At 31.1% G+C, this 19,433-nt stretch overlaps 1 protein-coding gene across 2 annotated transcripts in view; it reads right to left on the bottom strand.

Moving 5' to 3' along the window:
* Nucleotides 1–17,464, bottom strand: part of LOC129805911 (dual oxidase) — a 57,361-nt gene extending 39,897 nt beyond the window's left edge. Inside the window, exons 1-2 of one of the 2 annotated variants that reach the window (XM_055854158.1) lie at nt 17,319–17,464; nt 9,077–9,447 (exon numbers count right to left, since the gene is read on the bottom strand). In XM_055854158.1, the coding sequence (XP_055710133.1) occupies nt 9,077–9,188 (112 nt within the window). In that variant the 5' untranslated portion in view covers nt 9,189–9,447; nt 17,319–17,464. The remainder of the gene's footprint in view (nt 1–9,076; nt 9,448–17,318) is intronic. The other variant, XM_055854157.1, reaches the window with a different exon arrangement.
* Between the last annotated feature and the right edge of the window lie 1,969 nt (nt 17,465–19,433).

Raw genomic sequence — 19,433 nt, 5'->3', positions numbered from 1 at the left:
TACTGTAAATAATAAAAGATCTGAAAATTCTAATACAGAAAGATTAAAAGTATTATCTTCTAAATGGTTTTAAGTTATTTTATTACTCTTCTTAAAAATTTAATACAAATTTGCAATTTATTTTAAGATGGCTATTAAAAATGTTACTTAGCAAATAATTTATAAAAATTCTACCAATACGGATCTTAATAAATAGCGAAACAAATAAGGTATAGGATTAAGTAATTTATGGGATATCCGACAAAAAAAATAATAATTTCATCAGTAATTTCAAGTTTTTAGTTTTAATTTAGATTTCGTTAATGTATAAGATAATATCCGAAAATCTGTGTTATTCATTCTACATAGTAAGAACTATTGTGTTAAAATTTGAGACGCCTGATCGTCTACAAAATTTTCAATTAATCTTATGAATAGGATTTTGCGCAATTCAATTGCCGAGTTATTTAAAAATAATGTGAAACTCAAAAGGAATGTACCAATAAATTAACATTCCTAAAGTCAGAATAGAATGAAAGTAAAACATGATCTATTAGCCATTTAACATCTCATCTCATGGTGCAAATTTTTCCTCAACAATCACATAAAGTCTTACATCCCGGATACAGAGATTGGTAGAACAATCAGCAGGTGACAGACATTTGACGTGGGGGAAAATCACGATTAAATCTAATAATAGAGTCTCTACAAAAGGAGTTATTTCAAAGTCGTAATCTGAGCCGTAATATTTGGATTTTGATATCTCAAAGCCCAGTTCAACGATCTCTCCAATAAAGGCGAATGATTTTATTGTCTTTTCAATTGATCTTTTTTGTGCGACTTTTTGCAATTTATCTCCTGCAAATTATTATTTTTGGCAAATCATCCCATTTAATTTGTATCTTGATGAAACATTATCTAAGACATTGTGGGAAGAATTGACGTTATAGACACTGATTCAATTTTAATGTTGGCCAAATTTACCTTGAAAGATTGACTAATCCGATCGACTTTTTTTTAAATATTGTATTGCTATGTGAACCGATGTGTGTGATCTTCGGAATGTTTTGTGAGATGGAAAAATGAGAGGAACGGGTTGGAAAAAAAAGAAGAATCATTGTGGAAAACGTAAAAAAGAGCCTTATATTATGCCCATTAGAAAACCAATGAGAAATGTTTATTGCTCATAATTATTATTTAATAATAGTATACAAACTTACACAAGTCTTTGGCCTTAATTCACCGATTATTCATATAAGTGTTTTCTCATATGCTTAATTGATTTTTGTCAACGACTAACTGCGCCTCTAGATGAGGGCATTTCAACAAGTTCAAATATACCTTGATTATTTAAAAGAAATCTCTTGTGATGTTTTTATCTGTTGCTATTTAGCAAAGGCAAACAGAAATGATTTCTGACTTAATATGACTCAATAGTCTGTAATTATTCTTGAATAGTATCAAAATCATTTCGTTGACTTAGCCTAGATTGACCAAGAACTCACCAGAACAACCTCTGTGAAGTTGATAAAAAACATTCATAAATATTATACCCAGGTAGCATTTCACAGGTAAATTATAGCAGAATGAATTTACTGTAAATTTTATAAAGAAATGGCTTCAATATTGTCAAAGAAACGAATTATAGAAAGTTGACAAAAATAAATCGGTTTTTGATAAATTCATTTAGTGTCAGAATGTCACAAAAACTCCTAATATCCGACTAAGAAATTACTCGTCAAATAAACACTTGGTATAGTATTGTTAGGCGTTATGCAATAAAGTCATCATTAAATTTATAATAATTTAATAACAACAGAGGATGGTTCTTCCTTTAAAAAAATCTTTTTTTTCTTTGCAAAGACATTAGAGATGCTTAACAATTTTGTCATGTCTGAGGTATATTCAATAATTCTAGAATTTTAATAATAAGCATAAAAATTTAAGCAAATAGGTTAAAGGATAGGACCTCCAAAATAGATCAACTTTGACCTTCGAAAATTCGATACCGAAATGTTTTTCGAATATAGGTGTGTAAGAACAAAATATTCACCTTGACCTTCAAATCTATTCGAATATGCAAAAATTCTAGGAGCTGTTTTTGAAATATACTGAAGATACATGATTTAGGGGTAAAAAAAAACTCTAACAAATAAAGTTGATTTATGGGAGTGTCGTCGAAGACTGGAATTCGATATCTCTTACCGTACGACCTCTATCTATGTCACAAGTTGAAAACAAAGAGGATTATATAACTGCTCTCTCTTTGAGTTCGAGCAGTAAAATACAATAACCCGTCAAATAATTTCGTCATATATCTTTTATTTCTGCAGAAAATATCTACACCTCTGCCGAAAACCTGCCGATAAATCTGCAGATATTCCTACGAATTTTATTTGGTCTTGGGACAAAATTCGTCAGAAAGTTTTTGTTAGTTCTCTGACGAATCCTGAATTTCTACACGAATTTTTCTACATTCCAGACTTTCCAGATGGCTGTGTCTGAAAAGATGGAACATTTTTCATTGAATTTTATTGTAAAATTCAATAGTGATTTTTTGTGATATCACAATGTTTATATAAAATAAGGAATTCTGCGTGTAGACAATAGTGAAGTGAATACTTTAAGCAGAGTGTTGACCTAAATTTCGTGTTTTTGTATCATTCCATGGGCGATTTTTAAGAAATTAGTACTTTTGCTCTTATCTTTTTAGTTACCTAAAATGTTTAATCGGTAAAGCTTGTTAAGCAGAACATACCATTTCCTTTATTTTCTATGTCTGCATATTTTCTATGCAGAAATTCTGCCGACAATCTACAAGTTTTTCTCTGAATATACTGGAATATACCGTTACAATTCAAAAAACCTCCGAGTAAAATCGACAGGTAGAGTAATGATTTTACGGGAAATGTTAAGAAATATTCAATATGAAATAATATAAAATGAACTTCAATGGTCATACTTCTGTGGTCACAATTTGTTGCTTGGGTATCGTTTAAGTAAGATTGTCTCAAGTTGCTGGATGACCCAATTTAGAAATTGAAATCTGACGGGTAGCATATATCACAATGGCAATAAATAATAATCGCGTAAATGTGCGTGACAATCATACTGTGAATGAATGTGGATATTTCATTTACAAATTGAACGCAAAGACACTAGATTAATTAATTAAATGACTACCTTAACCACGGTTCAGGTGATCAAAGTCTCTGTTCCCAAGCTAAATGTAAAATAATTAGTTGGCTTTTAAAGGTGTATCACCTTAAATGGTCACTTTTTCAACGAGATCGTACAATTATGGTTAATGCGAATATTTTGGCAAGTAAAACTTTAATAAACACTCGTTGTGTAGCTTCCATTCTACCTTTTCCTCTTCAAAAAAAAATCCACGAAGAGTATTTGCCATCAGAAAGTAGAGCTGTTAATGAGAACATTGATGGGCTTTCTGCCAAAAACCATTAACATCCCAATACCACCTAAGTTGAAGACAGTTTCTCAAGATGTAATACAAGTTTTTTTTGGCTCCTTTTAAGATTAAACAGACTCAATATTACTCAATATATGTGATGTTAAATTAAAGTATCTCACTTATTGTTTATTTCATTTATTGCAATTATAATATCCAATATGCTGTGGCCTTCCCACGGTCATGTAAAAATTCAGATGATTGAGATATAAAGATTTTTACAGTTTCATTGGGAAAAACTGCTGAAATTAGCAGAACAAACGTATATGGAAGCTTTTAAAGCATTATTATAGATGTAACACGACTTTTGATTTTCATTCAAGATATAACTTTGAGAAAATGAGTTTATCAGCTATAGTCAATATTAACAGTTATATATGAAAAGTATTTAGAAAAAAAATATTAAGACAAATTCTCGTATATGTACTACGAATATTCGGTTTAGAATAAAAAGTTTTTGATTAATTGCAATAGAACTTTCTAAATTTTACATTCATCTGTTTCAAAATAGAAAGGTAACCCAATGCGGGCATCAAACTGTAGATTAAATTTTAAATTGTAATTTTTATAAGTTCTGAAAAAGAGAAATGCAGAATATATTTTAAGAAAATGGAAAATCCTGACTTTGAAAATATTCTACTAAAAGAAGCTAAAGACAAAAAAGAAAAACAGGTTTAACTTACAATTCATATCGCTTTTTGGAAATTACAAAAGAAAAACTCTTTTTTTTGTGATTTTGAAATTTTAATGCTTTAAGAGCTTTAAGAGACTAGAGGATCAAAAATTGAGGATCAGAAAAAATAACTTTTCTGACGTTTTTTAAAGGAAACAGAGCTGTAGAAGATCGTAGAAAAAATTTTATTTTTGGGACACCGGTGTTCCAATCGTCCTTAAAGGCTTAATGCATTTAGAAAGAGAATTTAATAAATTTCTAAGGGGTATAAAGTCATTAAATTTCTCTATTTTAAATATTTTTTTTCAAAATTTTACTTTTTTTTGATTACATGCACGATTTGTTTGAAGTAAAATCGCATAAATAGATTAAACAGATCACTCGTTCACATTTATGTAAAACCGGGGATTAACTCAAGCAAGTTAATCTCTTGTCATTCTTATTTTACAAAAATTTCCCCATCATTTAGAATAACTGGGAGGCGACTTAGAAAAACTTTTTAAAATGTAAAAATATGAAAGTCTAAATGATTGTATTAATTCTCATATGAATACAAAAAGGAATAAATAATTTTTTAAAATTAAACAAAGTATGAAAAGTTAAGTGAATAAATTGAAATTGAATAAAGTATTATCCAAATGAAATGAAACACTTAATCTCATAAAATAAATTAATCCATTGCGTTTTCTAATTTGCTATGAATATTTTCGAGTATTAGGATAAGTGTGCCAAATTTCGGCATAGTTGCATGCAAGCGCCAAAGTCTCAAGTTTGAAATGTAATATTTTTAATAGAAACTGATTTTTTTCATTCCTTCTACTTTAGGAGTGTTGCTTAGAACCTTGTAGAAAGTTTATCGTCTTTATTTACTTTAAACTAATTCTTAATAGGTTTTAAAATGAATAAAAATGTAGACATAGCTTTCGGCCACCTTCATTCTCATGTTCCTTGCCCTTCGGGAATTCTTCCAATGTCTTTTTCACGTCATCTCGTTTGTCGAAGCTACATTTTTTGTTATTCCTTTGCATTGTATAATCTATAGAGTATGTAAAAACTAAAAATTCATGGAAATTCGAGGAACAAAAAAGGTGGCCGAAATTGCAAGCTGGACGGAATTTGACACAGTCACCCTAAATAATTAGAAAATGATATGAAACTAAAATATTTCATGGTTTATTTTTCTTAAACTGATTTTTTTAAAAGACTTAAAACATAATGATCTATTTATTTCAACACCGAGAAAAATGTGGATGGTAAAATTTACCATCCTCCATACAAAATTCTAATGGCCGGATAGTAAAAAAGTCACCCAGCAAACGCGATATTAAATTGGACTGTCAAAAATTGTAGAATTTATTGCATGGATAGTAAATTCTAATAGCCGGATGGTAAATTCTAATATCCTGAATATTAGATTTTACTAGCCGGATGGTAAATTTTACTGGCAGGATAGTAAATTTTACTAGCCGGATATTAGATAGAAAAAAAAAGGAAAAATTTATTTTTCCTTATTTTCATTGATTTTTGGCCATTGTTTGAGGGCTTGGGGCCCTTCTTGGATGACATTCTCTGTATTTCAAGCCATTTTGGTGCGTGAAAATCTTTTTCCAACATTGACGACTGAGCCGAGATTTGAACACGCGACCTTTGTGATGACAGTCCAGTATCTTCCAGCTGCGCCACGAATTCCTATAATGTATTCAAGGCATATCGGGAACCGTTGCATCGGCATCCACGATATTCCAAAATGACATTCTAACAGCAGGATGGCAAATTTTACTGGCTTGGATAGTAATTTCAATTCAAATTACTATCCTCCGTTAAAATTTACTGTCTTCCAGTTAAATTTTAACATCTAATATGGGGACAGTAAATTTTACTTCCCGGATATTAGAATCTAAGAGAGGTCAAGGTAAAATCTAAAGGAGGATAGTAGATTTTACCATCCGGCTGTTAGAATTTACTATCCATAGGATAGTAAATTTTAAAATGTCAAGATGGTAGATTCTAAAGGAAAGTTTCTATGGAGGATAGTATTTTCTACTATCTTTTGAGGCAGTAGAATTTAAAGACACGATTTGTAGAAAATACCATCCAAATTTTTCTCGGTGAAGAATAAGAAAATAGATTTAAACTTTTAAACTTTGTATGTCAAGCTAAGAGTTAAGAAAATCCATAAGTTGAAGAAAATCAATTATAGGCGAACGTTTTCAGGCTTGGCATGCACTCTGGCTTCAAAGATTTCATATTTTTTCCATGTTCCTTTAATGAATATGACCTAATTTTTTCAGGACATGTATGACTAAAGACTGACTATTAAAATTATAATACTATTTGGTAAGATTCATTAAAATAATATCGGAAAAAGATAAAATGTTCGAAGCCAGAGTGTGTCCGAAGCCTGAAAGACTTCCAACAAAGCAAATTTTTTTTTACAGATTTATCTATTTTTCATAAACCTTTAGGGTGGTGGCATTACTTATGGCCAGTCTATACTTGTGGCCTCTTCGCAAAAAATCTTCAATTTTTTCTCACAAAATGATTTCAAAGAACCACAAAATTACCAATATTTGATGTGCTATCATTAAATGAAAATTTTAAATTGACTTACTTTGATATTTCGGTACAATAATAAAAAATTTAAGGAAAATATTTTACTGATGCGGATTACGATTAAAAATACGTTAAATCGTTAAGAAATTTACTAACGATCTCAAAAATTTTAACAACTAAATATTGTATGTTCAATCGAAAATATTTAGTACTACTTTTCACAACTTCTTTCCTTAATAACTATATGTTCTTTTACTATTAAATTTTGATAATTTTTTAAACAACAAACATAAAATTAAGATGGGGCCATAAGTTATGACCAAGTTGATAGGATTACGGACTAGTGGCCACGGTATTCGACGTGTGGCGCCCTCACACCATATGTAACACTATTTTCATTTGGAGAGTTGTCATTTGCATTGTTTTTATTCAATAGTTCGGTGTTTTCTGGCAAACATTTAATGAAATTTAAGGTAAGTAATGAAATTGTAATATAAAATTGTTTATAAATAAATGTAGTGTAAAATCTGATTTCAAGATTCCTCGACAGTTGCACATTTTATCTCATGAATTTGTAGTTTGTTACAGATAACCTAACTTTTCTTTTTCACTATTTTAGGACAATGATACCAGTAAAGTAATATAAAGAAACAAAAAAGAGTCTCAATATTCAACTCACAGGCATTAAGAGGCATTGATAATGCAATGACTGCGACCAGAGTATTTCACGTGTATCACATGCCTCTCACAACTCTCCTCAATAAAATCTCCGGAAAGGATCCGGAAGAAATATCAGACCACGAAGGTTTTCGCAATGCCCTTACAAATGGAGATAGAGAGAATTATGAGGTGGGTTTTTCATGCATTTATTTTTCAAATATGCATTTTTCATTATAAAAAACGGATTGCGGGCCTCAGTGAATAGAAGGACGACAAGCAATTAATAGTGCAATGCTACAATCATAAATAAAAACTATAAAAACTTAAGAAAAAAATAATAAAAATTTATGAAACTACCTAAAATCTTTTTCTTTTCATTTGTACTTAAAATATTTTATTTCTAAGTTTATTTTGCATCATTTTACATGGCCATAAGTCATTCCACGAGCGGCCATAAGTTCGTAAAAGTGGCCACAAGTTATGAATTTTACATTTTGGGAAAAATCATACTTTTTCTGAGGCTTAAGGTAATTTCCTAATACATTCACCGTGATATATCGAAAGGAGGTACTTTAAAGAAATTACATTTAAAATTTTATCTTATATATAGTCAAGAGAAAAGAAGCTGTGAGAAAATATGTCCTTAATGTGGCCATAAGTAATGCCGCTACCCTAATATATTTCAAAATTTGAATATAAATTCACATATAGGGGAAGCTTGCGCAGAATTAGTCATCAAATGAAATTTTTCTTTGCGAATATGAAAAATCAAACTGGAAAATAATTTTAATAAATAGCAAGACAGGTGAATGCATTGAATAAATAATAGTTTGTTCAATATTCCTTGTAGGGCAAACTACAACATTCTGCTGTCGAATTCTGCCCTTGTATCGATTCTAAAAAGTCACATTATTTGTAGGATAGTTGTATCCTATTTATTTTATTTTGTGTTTCTTAAATAAATTGCAATTATAGTTTGAAACTGAAATCATTATGGCCTTGTTATGATAGTAATTTTCAGTATGCGATTAATTAAAATTTGTCATTGTTAATTTGGTCCTCTTTATTGCCAATTCGATTTTTTCTCACTGAAAACAAAGTAATACGAAACTTAAAAGTATTCCATTTTTTTTGTAGGATCATATATGATTTATGTATAACATCCACGAGCATAGCGATGAATATCTTCTATTTTAGTGCTTTTGCTTCGGTTCGCAGCGTAGTGTTGTAGCAATCTAACGATCCACAGCTCAGATTGAGTTCTGAATATTGAATTAGTTTGAATTTTTTTTGAACTTTTTCAACGATATCATCAAGCTCTAAATTCTAATTAAGCCACATAATAAACGTTTAATTTTATTATCTTTTTAAAATATATGGACTTTCCGTAAGCGTTGAATTTCCCAAACACTTACGTAAAACCAAAGATCATAAACTTGAAATATCGGAAATTAGCAACAAAGCTCTATTGTCTAAAAAAAATAAAGAAGCATAAATTCCCCGTAAATGTTTCATCCGCATTTACTTGCTGAAGAAAGCGTACTCTTTGGTAAATTTTCTCTTTTAATAAACACATTCAATTCTTATAGATTACTTATTTTTAGATTTTGTTGAAATATGTAAGACGAATCTGAAGACTAATTTTGAACCACATTTTTTCCATGCGGTTTATTGCATTTAAATTATGTTTTTGGAGGAAAAACACATGTGAGGAAATGCTGAATGGTTTACAAAAGACTCACCTTCTTCATTTCCACTGATTGATGTGACTAAGATGGCAAGTAGTGCCAGAAGAAGTAACCAAACGGGTCTTCTTCTTCGCCATGGAAAAACAACGGGTAACACATTATTCATCTTTACAGCATTATCTTGTGTTGTCACCACCTAAATCTGCACTTGGGACAACACTGTTTTCCCAGGGAAATCCTTCAGGTTTTTGATAAGGCACAATCACTGGGGTGGAGATCACACCTCCGTGGACATCATTTTACACTCACTCATTCACATCAAGGTGATTGCAACTGGAAGAATATATAATGGCAACTGTTTAATTACTGCTTTTGGTGTTTTACTTGTGCCAATTCATCTTCCACCTCCTTCGTCAAAATTGTGGCTAAAATCACGATAAGTCCGCTGTTTAATTGCTATGTTGGTGAATTAACACAAAACATTATACCGAAGCGCCATGGACTTAAGAAGAAATACATGAGATTGCTTCAAGTGTTGTGCAAGTTTTGTCTTCTTTACGTAATACCGAAGATTCATCTCTTTTGATTCTCGTGTTTGAAGATAGACATGATGCACAGTCTAACTCAGGTTTGATGCTAAATCTGTTAATCATTTTATTTGACTTAAAACCCCACAGTAAGCTCAGTTTTCTTGCAACTTGAAGACCGAAGATCTGAAGAATAGGTTCAAGAACTGATTTTTATTGCGAAAATACTGGGAATATAGTTCAATCATTTTTAGTAATCAATTTTGAGAAACCGCGTTTTGTCGGTTAATCCTAAGGTCTCTAATGATCCCTATGCCTACACGTTTTAAGAAATTTTTGTTCAAATAAAGAATTTTGCTTTGGAACAAATTTTCATCAAATATTGTATTTTTGACAAATTTTTGACCAATTTTTGGTAAAACTATTTTCCAGTGTGTAGAGGCCTTTACTATAACTCTATTTGACAAAATATCTCCCAAGGTATATAGGCTATAACGATGTCTGCAACCTTGGTAAAATTATATTAAAAGAAAACCATTATCATTCATATTTAAATTATTGATAAGAGTGTTGAATTTTGAAGTGAAATGCACAACGCATTGAGATCTAAAGCTTATAATAAAATTTATTTCAATATTTTACAATACTTGATCATAATTTTAAATATGGACATAAATTCCTTTAGTGTGGGGGCCATTAGTTTCATATTTTGCATCATTTATGTACAGGGGCATGAACTGAATAAATAAAATAAATCAATAATCAGGGGCCTCTAGACATTCATTGTCCCATACATTTTTGCATACACTGAGAGAAATCCGAAAAAGTTAAAATAGCGTTCCGGATATGTTAATTTTACCCTGCAGTATTGATCCAATATCGGTGTAAATATTACCCTTTTTAGGTATATTAGGGGTTAAAGTAATCCTTTTTCATGATAATTTTACCCTTAAAGAGGTGTAAAATTAACATTAAAAAATGTTGATATATTTTTACTCCTAAAAAGTGTTAAAGTTCTGAGGAAAAAAAGTTAATCGCTCCCTCTTTTTTTCTCAGTGTAAAGGCACTGAAGACTAATGGAAAGTTTTTTCCTAAAGAGAATTGACCTATCAATCTGATATATTTCGAAATTCTGCATTAAAAGCTATCTAAAAATACATATTTCATAATGTTCACCGAAATAATAATACAAGATCTACAAACAAATTTTTTTGTCGCGGTGTAATATATCTGCAAAATTTTTACAAGGAAAAGTAAAAAATAGCTTCAATTTTTATTAGGCTTGATGGGCCCCTGTAAATATTATTAAACAATTAAATCATTTGTGAATTTTGTCAAAAGTCCCAAGCAAAAATGAAATATTTAATTTGTTAGTAATAAAAAGATTTAGTATTTAGACAGTACAATATTTATCAGTGCCATTTACTTTAAAATTATACATGTTGAAGTAAAATGCCAAAATTTGCCTCAAAACCTAAAATTTTGACGAAAATTTCTCACAATTAATTGAAGCTCTTAGACATTTAGAGCTTTCTGTTAATGCTTAGAAAGCTCTGAATTCTGAACACAATTTCTGACTGGCTCTTAAAACCAGAAGTGATCAAATAATGTAAATTCAGCAAAACTTGTCACACTACTCATTGGACATACCGTGTAACTACTGTGAGTTTTTCATTGAGAAGAGGAAGTGGGGAATCTTTTATATTGATTTCTTGTTTCTATCGTCTTTAACCACAAAATTACAATCATCTGCCCATTGAGGCCTCTTATGCTGAACCTAATCGTCTCTCCGAGAGACAATTGATATAATGAATAGTTTTCTAATGGTGGAAACGCATTAACATAAAATATATTTGCAAAAACCATAAATTAAATTAAAAAAGAAAAATATGTGGAAGGGAGCACATTAAAGCAGTGGTGGCGTAGTAAGGCCTTCATACTGTCGGTTTGTCAAAAGCATTACATACCCAAAATTTATGTCCAATATTTCATATTAGGAATAGTATCTATTCCATTTCACGGTATTAAAAAATAAAAAGAAATTAAGAAATCTTTCATAACATGAAAACTTTGAAAACTATTAACAATTTATTAATTTATAAAAAGAACGACTGGGTGAACGTTTTTTATCGTGTTTTTGATGGTATAACTAGACTCTTTGCACAGATTTAATATTGTGTTAAATACTTGACGTTCAACTTTAGAGTTCAGAGGTGGAATGATAACTTTTCGATACTATCGAATCGATGGTATTGATAAATATGTATCTATTAGATTAAGTGAATAAGGGATATTTAAATATTATTCGACAATTGATTTTATCGTTCTTTTAAGTATGTGACCGTTGATAAATATATTCAGTACAAAAAGTGAAGCTATCAATCGAATTTTTCAAAATCGACAGTTCTCATGTCGCCCTAAGATAAATTCTGGATAAAAACGTTTTTTCTACTTTTTTTTTTAGTTCAGATGGCGCGGTATAATAATAATAATAATAATAATAATAATAATAATGGTGGAACAAAGCTCCATAGAGGAACTAGGCCTTCCCACAAGGGGAGTTCGGGACATCCATTATTATTTTTTCTTATACAGGGATGGAGTTGTCAGTCCCATGCCCATGGAATCAAGTGCAATGAAGCTCACTTGACGCAATTCAAACTTCGAACCCCTTTAACGCCAGAAAAATTCCTGGTGACCTAAAGGGGATTCGAACCCGGGACACTTGCATCATAGAGCGAGTGCTCTGCAAGTTGACCCATTAAGTTCCCCACAGAACTATTAGGTTTAATGATATTGATGAAATTGTAAAATTTGTAAAAAAAAAATCTAAAATTGCGACAACACAACACAAAGAATAAAAATTAATATGTCTATGACAACACAGTAGTTCTATGTTAATATGTTTCCACTATAAAGTATGTATATTAGCAAATCACCAATTTCCTTGGCATGCATCTACAATTCTTCTGCATCTTTTTACCACATTTTCAGAATTCCTTCTTTATAGGTATTATAATTAAAATTTGATACTGAAAACCGTCTAAAAATGGGGTCATTTGGCAATACATCTTTTTCAGATTTTCATTTCATACTGCCAATATGATGTATACGAAAGTTTGAAACGAAGAGAGAGAGAGAAAGAGAAAAAGAGCAAATGAACAGCTTAAAAAAATGTGAAGTAACACAACAAAGACATTTGCAATTTAGCTACCGAAACTAATTAAAAACCCAAATATAAAAGTCAAATATCTAACTGGTGTGGAGTGAATAATAAAAATGAAAGTAAAAGTTTTTATCAACAATTTATTGCGCTCGCCCAAGCCAACACAGAAAAATTTTAGATTCCATTTTAAGATTCATTGAAATACTATGGATTAACTATAATTTATTGCATCTCTTTTTTTCACTATTCGCTTTTTTTTAACGCCTTCTCCGCTCATCTGAAGATGAGTGTAAAAAAAACCCATTCTATATTGATAGACTGACTATTCATTGAACTTTGTAGATTCTCACTAGAGTTTTCTCAAATAATAATTGCACCAACAAATGCAAGGAAATCTTATCTCACAAACAGTACTGTCTCAGAAATATTGCAGCATTTTGCATTGAATTCAAATATTTGTTTTTTGTGACTAATGACCTCTACACAGTAGATAAATTTATGTTCATATGGTTCATATTGAAGTAAATTACCTATATTTATATAGGAGAAGTGGGGCAGCTTTAAAATAGAGTTTTTAAATTACATTATAATAAGGCGCAATTCCTTAAAAAAAAATAGAAGAAAGAAGCCCAATTTCAAAGCTGCCCCAGTTCAAGGAGCCCCACATCCCCTTATTGGGAAAATTGTCAAATAATATGGACATAAATGTTTCTAGTGTGTAGAGGCCATAAGCCTTCCATGTTTTTTTCTGCAAATTTATGCAATTTCAGAGATACATTAGTCTTGTCCATCACGTAATGTGAAATATTGAATGAAAATTACAAAAGAAAATAGATGAAAAAAAATAAAATTATGAATTGAGAACTGTGCAGATTATCCAAAACAAAAAATTCTCTCGCTGTTCATTATAATTTTTTTGAGGGAATTTTCGCAATTTTCAAATGAATTGGCAATTCGTCCGGTTGCATTGACTGTTATCGTATCTGCATTTCATTTAAGCCACCATTTCTTGCAAAAGCTAACATACAGTGGCGGTCAATAAAATAGAATCACTCCTCAAAACTTGAGTTTTTTAGCTTTTGATAACTTTTTTCTAAGTAAGTAAGTAAGTAAGTAAGTAACTTTTTTCTAGTATGTTTAAAAAATTTAATTTAGAAATGTTAAAGTAATTGCCTTACGTCGAAATAGTACAGTACTAAGCGCATAAGGTCTGTTTTTTGACTCAGAATGCGTCAATAGTGATCTTCAAAAATAACAAAATTTTAGTGTAATGTCAATAGTTATTTAATGTCTAAACAATAAATTTTCCAAGTTTAGATAAAGGTAACTTTGTGAAATTGGAGAAAATAAAGGACTTTCTTGTTAGAGGCTCTATTAGATTTTTGAAGCTACGAGAGCATGGAATGATCGTAAAAGTCGTAGCTGACCACAGTAAATTTCGAAAATCAGTAATTCATAACACATTATAGTGTTTACGTGAACATAAAACTCGGAATTTTGGCTGCTATCGGTTCCATGTCCTAATGGTATTGTGAAAACAACAACAATTCAGGAATTTCGAATTGTTTAATGTGGTAAAATCAATCTAGTATTACATCGTAAGGTATTCTATGGGACAAATAAAGTTGACAGGCTCCTCAGATAATTCCTGGCTCAGTTAGAAATATTCAGCTATGATATTCACGATCATTCCATGCTTTCATAGCCTCAAAAATCTTATTGAGCCTCTAACAAGAAAATCCCACATTTTCTCCAATTTCTCATATAGTTTCCTTTGCTCAAACTTGTAAAATTAATTGTCAGAACACTAAATAATTACTGATATTACACTAAAATTTTTTTATCGCTTCTCGGCCTAACGGCTAAGATCAAAGTGTAGTACACTAAAATTTTGTTATTTTTGAAATACTCGAAATAAATTTCAGTTTATGACTATAAATGAAAGTGATTCTATTTTTTTGTTCCAGCAGAATATCACTATTGACACATTCTGAGTCAAAATACAGACCTTTTGCGGCAAGTACTGTACTATTTCGACGTAAGGCAACTACTTTTACATTTCTAAACTAATTTTTTTTAAATATACTAGAAAAAAGTTAACAAAAGGTAAAAAACTCAAGTTTTCAGGAGTGATTCTATTTTATTGGCTACCACTGTATGTATCGTCGTCTGATGCAAAAAACTTCTAGAGAATTCTATTTTAAATAGAACATATATAATAAGTATCAAATCACATAGAATAAAATTCTTGCATTATTGGTGTAAAAAAGGGAAAAAAACCAATATTCAAAGACTGTTACATTAGAAGGCAGGCCACTTGCCTCTATGTAAAAATCGTACAATTTAGCCGAGACACGACCTGCATTCAGTATTATTACAATTCTCAAATAAATTTGCTATGTTTATAGTTATAATACTTTATCAGAGATGATAAATTAAACTTATAATCAAGGGGGAAACAACTCGCGAGTCTAGAACATCTACCAACGTGAATATCGCGAATATTGACATTTTTTCATGAATATTGTGAATATCGCCAATAATTCCTGAATATTGCGAATATCGCGAATAATCCCTGAATACAGCGAATATCGCGAATAATTCCTGAATATTGCGAATATCGCGAATAATCTCTGAATATTGCGAATATCGCGAATATCCCTGAATCTTGCGAATATTGCGAATATTTAGGGAAATATTCGAATATATATCCATCGTTTTCGTCCTGGAGGTTGGAATCGACGCTAAGACGGCGATGGCCGCATGGGGGGTGGGACAAAAAACAGAGATGACAATAAACAAATCAATCAATCAATCAGTATTTTCTTCTTCTCATATAAAATTGTGAATATTTTGTGAATATTGATTCTACGACATGAAATTTTGGTTAGTTGTTTACCCCTTGATTATAATAGAAATAATCAGAAAATATGATGTAAAAAAGGATGAAGAAAAAAACGATACTTAAAAATCGTACAATTTATCGAAAACACAACCATCCCTCACTGTTTATTGCAATCTTGTGAGGGATTTTTTTTTAAATATCACAAGGAATTAGCAATTATTGAGCTAATTCATCACTTAATCTTGAGATTCTAAATACAGAATGCAAAAATAAGAAAGAAATTAGCTATAACAAATTTAAGGTAAAAACCATGCTGTTTAGTCGAGTACGAGACACAAACATCACTCACAGTTTATTATTTTTTTTTAAAGAATTTTAACACAGTCAATTAGCAATTATCGATTTTGCAGATTACAAAATCTCAGATTGTAGAAGAAAATTTTAAAATAAAGCATTACAAAAGAAGAAAAGACAAGAACGTGCAGTCAAATTAAGACACAATCTTCTTTACCTTCACTCACTGTTTATTAGGTTTATTATAATTTTTACTACTTCTATTGTATCATGCCCATATTATATTATTAAAAGTTTAATAATTGCGAATTCATTTAAAATTACCCATTAAAATGCAGTAAGGTTTTGAAGGTGACAGTTAAAATTTGATGAACAATTTGATAATGCCTTCAACAAAATTTGAAGAGGCTAATAAAATTCATTCAAAACAATATTTTAATTTCAAGATTATGGTATTACAGTTTCATAAAAATAAATAAAGACAAAAATTTTTCTCTTGCTCAACTGAGTTTCGAATAAATGAATGAAGACGGAAGTTAAAGGTCAAGTTTGGGAAAACACAATTTCTTAAACAAAAAGAATAATATTTTTAAACGCAAAAAATAAAACAAAAATAAAAGTTTATGTTGTAGAAAATTCCACACAAACTAAATAATAATTCATTCAGACTGACGAAATTTTCTGTTTTGTTTTTTTTTTTAAGCCAAAGCTAAAACACTTTAGCTTTGGTTTGCACTTTTTAAACCTCCTTTTACAAGTAATTAAAACTTTTTTGTCCTGGATTTTCACATTTTAATTATTTAATTTTTGTAATAAACGTAAAATGAAGATGCAACACAATTTTTTGCACAAAACTGTCCAATTTCACACTTTTTTCTGCATTTTGCCAACATTTTGTGCTAAAAAACAAAAAATCGCAGAAAGAAAAAGCTGCATTTTCATGTTAACATACAGGTATGAATTTCACTGTCTTTGTGCAGTGGAAATGAAAAGTGAAATAAAATATTATAAAATTCTCTTTCACTTCTTCAAATATATTTAACAATGTACGTGTAAAACACGATGGTGAGTGTTGATGGGGCTTTTCTACACTGAATTTATGGTCGAATCACGTACTCTTATTATTTATAGTGACTTAAGATGGTGTTCAACCAAAAAATTACTGAATCGCCACATTGGCCGACAAGATTATGAAAAACTGTTGGGGCACCGTTATTCTAAAAAGAATCACTTGACAGATGATCCAGCGCACAAAAGTCAAAAACTTGTCACACAATTTCATGCATCGAATAAAACCGTTTAACCGAATTCTGATAAAGGATTTTCTGCAATTTTCGCACAAACTTCAAAGAAGGAACTGTAAAAGATTTTGCCACGATTTTGACGGGAATTCTTCTTTTTCTTTTTTTTTTGAGGAGGTGTGACGATGGAATTTTCACAAAACTCGCCAAGAAATTCACTAACCACTTTTGTCTCTTGGTCGATAGAGAGAGAGAGAGGTAGATAAGTGTACAAAAAAAACCAGTAACAGAGAAAAACGCCGTTGAACGCTGAGTGTCTGACCACGCTCGAGATTCATCCACAACTGCTGACTCTGGAGGAGAATCAGAGAGTAGCTGACTCCAAGAGATCCCCTCTCTGGGGAGTCTTTTTCGCTGCTGGTGTCCCCACCATCTCCCACAGTACTGCACACCAGCCCAGGTAACGGTACTTGCTCAAGCGAAAAACCTGTCGTTTGGCCAGGAGAGTGCCCACCAGATGCCAAAAACTCTTCACGTTTTGTTCTAAATACCTCTCTCACTCGGCTCTCTTGGCTCTCTCGGTGATTTGCGGAGGAATTCAGTCAGCCGAGCCGACAGCTGAAGACTTGGTCAGGGAGCAGAGTTGGAGGCATCCAAGATTGTAGATGCTCAAATCAGATTAGGCATAAAAGGTGTCTCTTTATGGTGATCATTAAAATCATCCAGTGCTTGGCTTAATCGGCATTAAAATCGATAAAATTTGCAAATTCTGAGTGGCTTTCAGTTTTTTAATGGCTTATTTTTAATTCATTTTTTAAAAACACTGTAAGGGCGTTATCACACTTGCACATTAAAATTTTAATGTGATTCACATTAATTGTCGCTTGTGAGCGTCCAAATATGTTATTTGTGTCTTTGAGTCGCTTAATATTTGGGGTTTTTCTATTTATTGATAAAGAAGTGGACTTGGCCTGCAAAAATAAGTTTAAATTTACCTAAAGCATAAATATTTTTCACATTAAAAAATTAAACAGAAAATCGCATTAATTTTTCGCATTAATGCTATAAATCAATTTATATCAAATTTTGCGGGCCAAGTCTACCTTTTTATCAACAAATAGATCAAATTTTGAATATAAAATGATTCTAACACACAAATTACACATTTGAACTCTCACCAGCGACAATTAATGTGAATCATATTAAAATTTTAATGTGCAAGTGTGATAACACAGTAAGATGCATTGTTGTAATAAATTAAAGATAAAAGTCTAAACTCCAAAGAAGGAGCGGTTAGCTTGAAAAGATTGCATTTTATTTTAATCAATGTTTATCGAACACAAAAAAACAATATTTCGAAACTAATTGGCTGCATTGGCTGCGATCAGTATTAACCTTTGAGGAGACTTTCGAGAAAACAAATTAATGCAAATAAAGGCTAATCGTATTCGTAAAATCTACCAAAAATCTAAGAAAAAAGTTTGAAATCAAAATTCATATCCCTTGTTTTCTCTAAAGTCTTCCATTATGTCGATCTCACTTCTTCATAAATATTCCAAATTCGATTGAACTAAATTGAATTTGTCGTGGTCTTTCAAAGTAGAAGAAGACCGCAAAAGAGTAGGATAAATAGGGGAAGTGCTTATAATTTTGGACAGTCTGCATATAAGCATCGATATCCTAAGTTTGAAGTGCCATATTTTCAATACTAATTGACTTTTCTTGTTACTCTCTTTTCAGAAGGATTGTTTAGAAACTTGGCAAGCTATTTATCATCTCATTTTTACTAAAATTAGTTTTAATACGTTTAAAAATGAATTGATATGTAGAGGTGAATTTGACTCTTATTTTGGACAACTTGGTTATTAATTTTTGCAACTTGTCTGTAAATTTGGACAGCTAATCCGCCTCAACAGGATGCCCATTGTTCTTCATTTCATGAACCAATCTTACCAAGTCCTCTTCCTGGTCATGTAAGGGAAACGTGGAATGTCACAGACGCCCAGAAACTTTCCATATCATTCATTAAAGTGAGTTGACTTCGGTACTCCAAGTACGTGCGGATTCGCTCATTCCCTGCCCTTTCCGGGAGCCTTTCAAGGCATTTCTCACTGCATCTCTTTCGTAGAGATGATGCTCCTTCATTTCTCCAGGCATTTGTCCAACCTAGTCATCACAAAAGCTAAAACTTCACGAAATTTCGTGAGAAAAACACCTGTCCAAAATAAGAATCATCACCTCACTGGTGAATGTCTTAAAAAATTTCCCATTTTTCACACGAAAAATATAATTCACAAGGCAAATCTCACTTCAGGTCAAATGTACAAATCATCAGTAA

Source organism: Phlebotomus papatasi, chromosome 3 (assembly GCF_024763615.1).
Source record: "Phlebotomus papatasi isolate M1 chromosome 3, Ppap_2.1, whole genome shotgun sequence".
In the NCBI taxonomy this organism is placed as follows: domain Eukaryota; kingdom Metazoa; phylum Arthropoda; class Insecta; order Diptera; family Psychodidae; genus Phlebotomus; species Phlebotomus papatasi.
The sequence above is the reverse complement of the archived record's forward strand: the minus strand, read 5'-3'. Positions and strand labels throughout refer to the sequence as shown.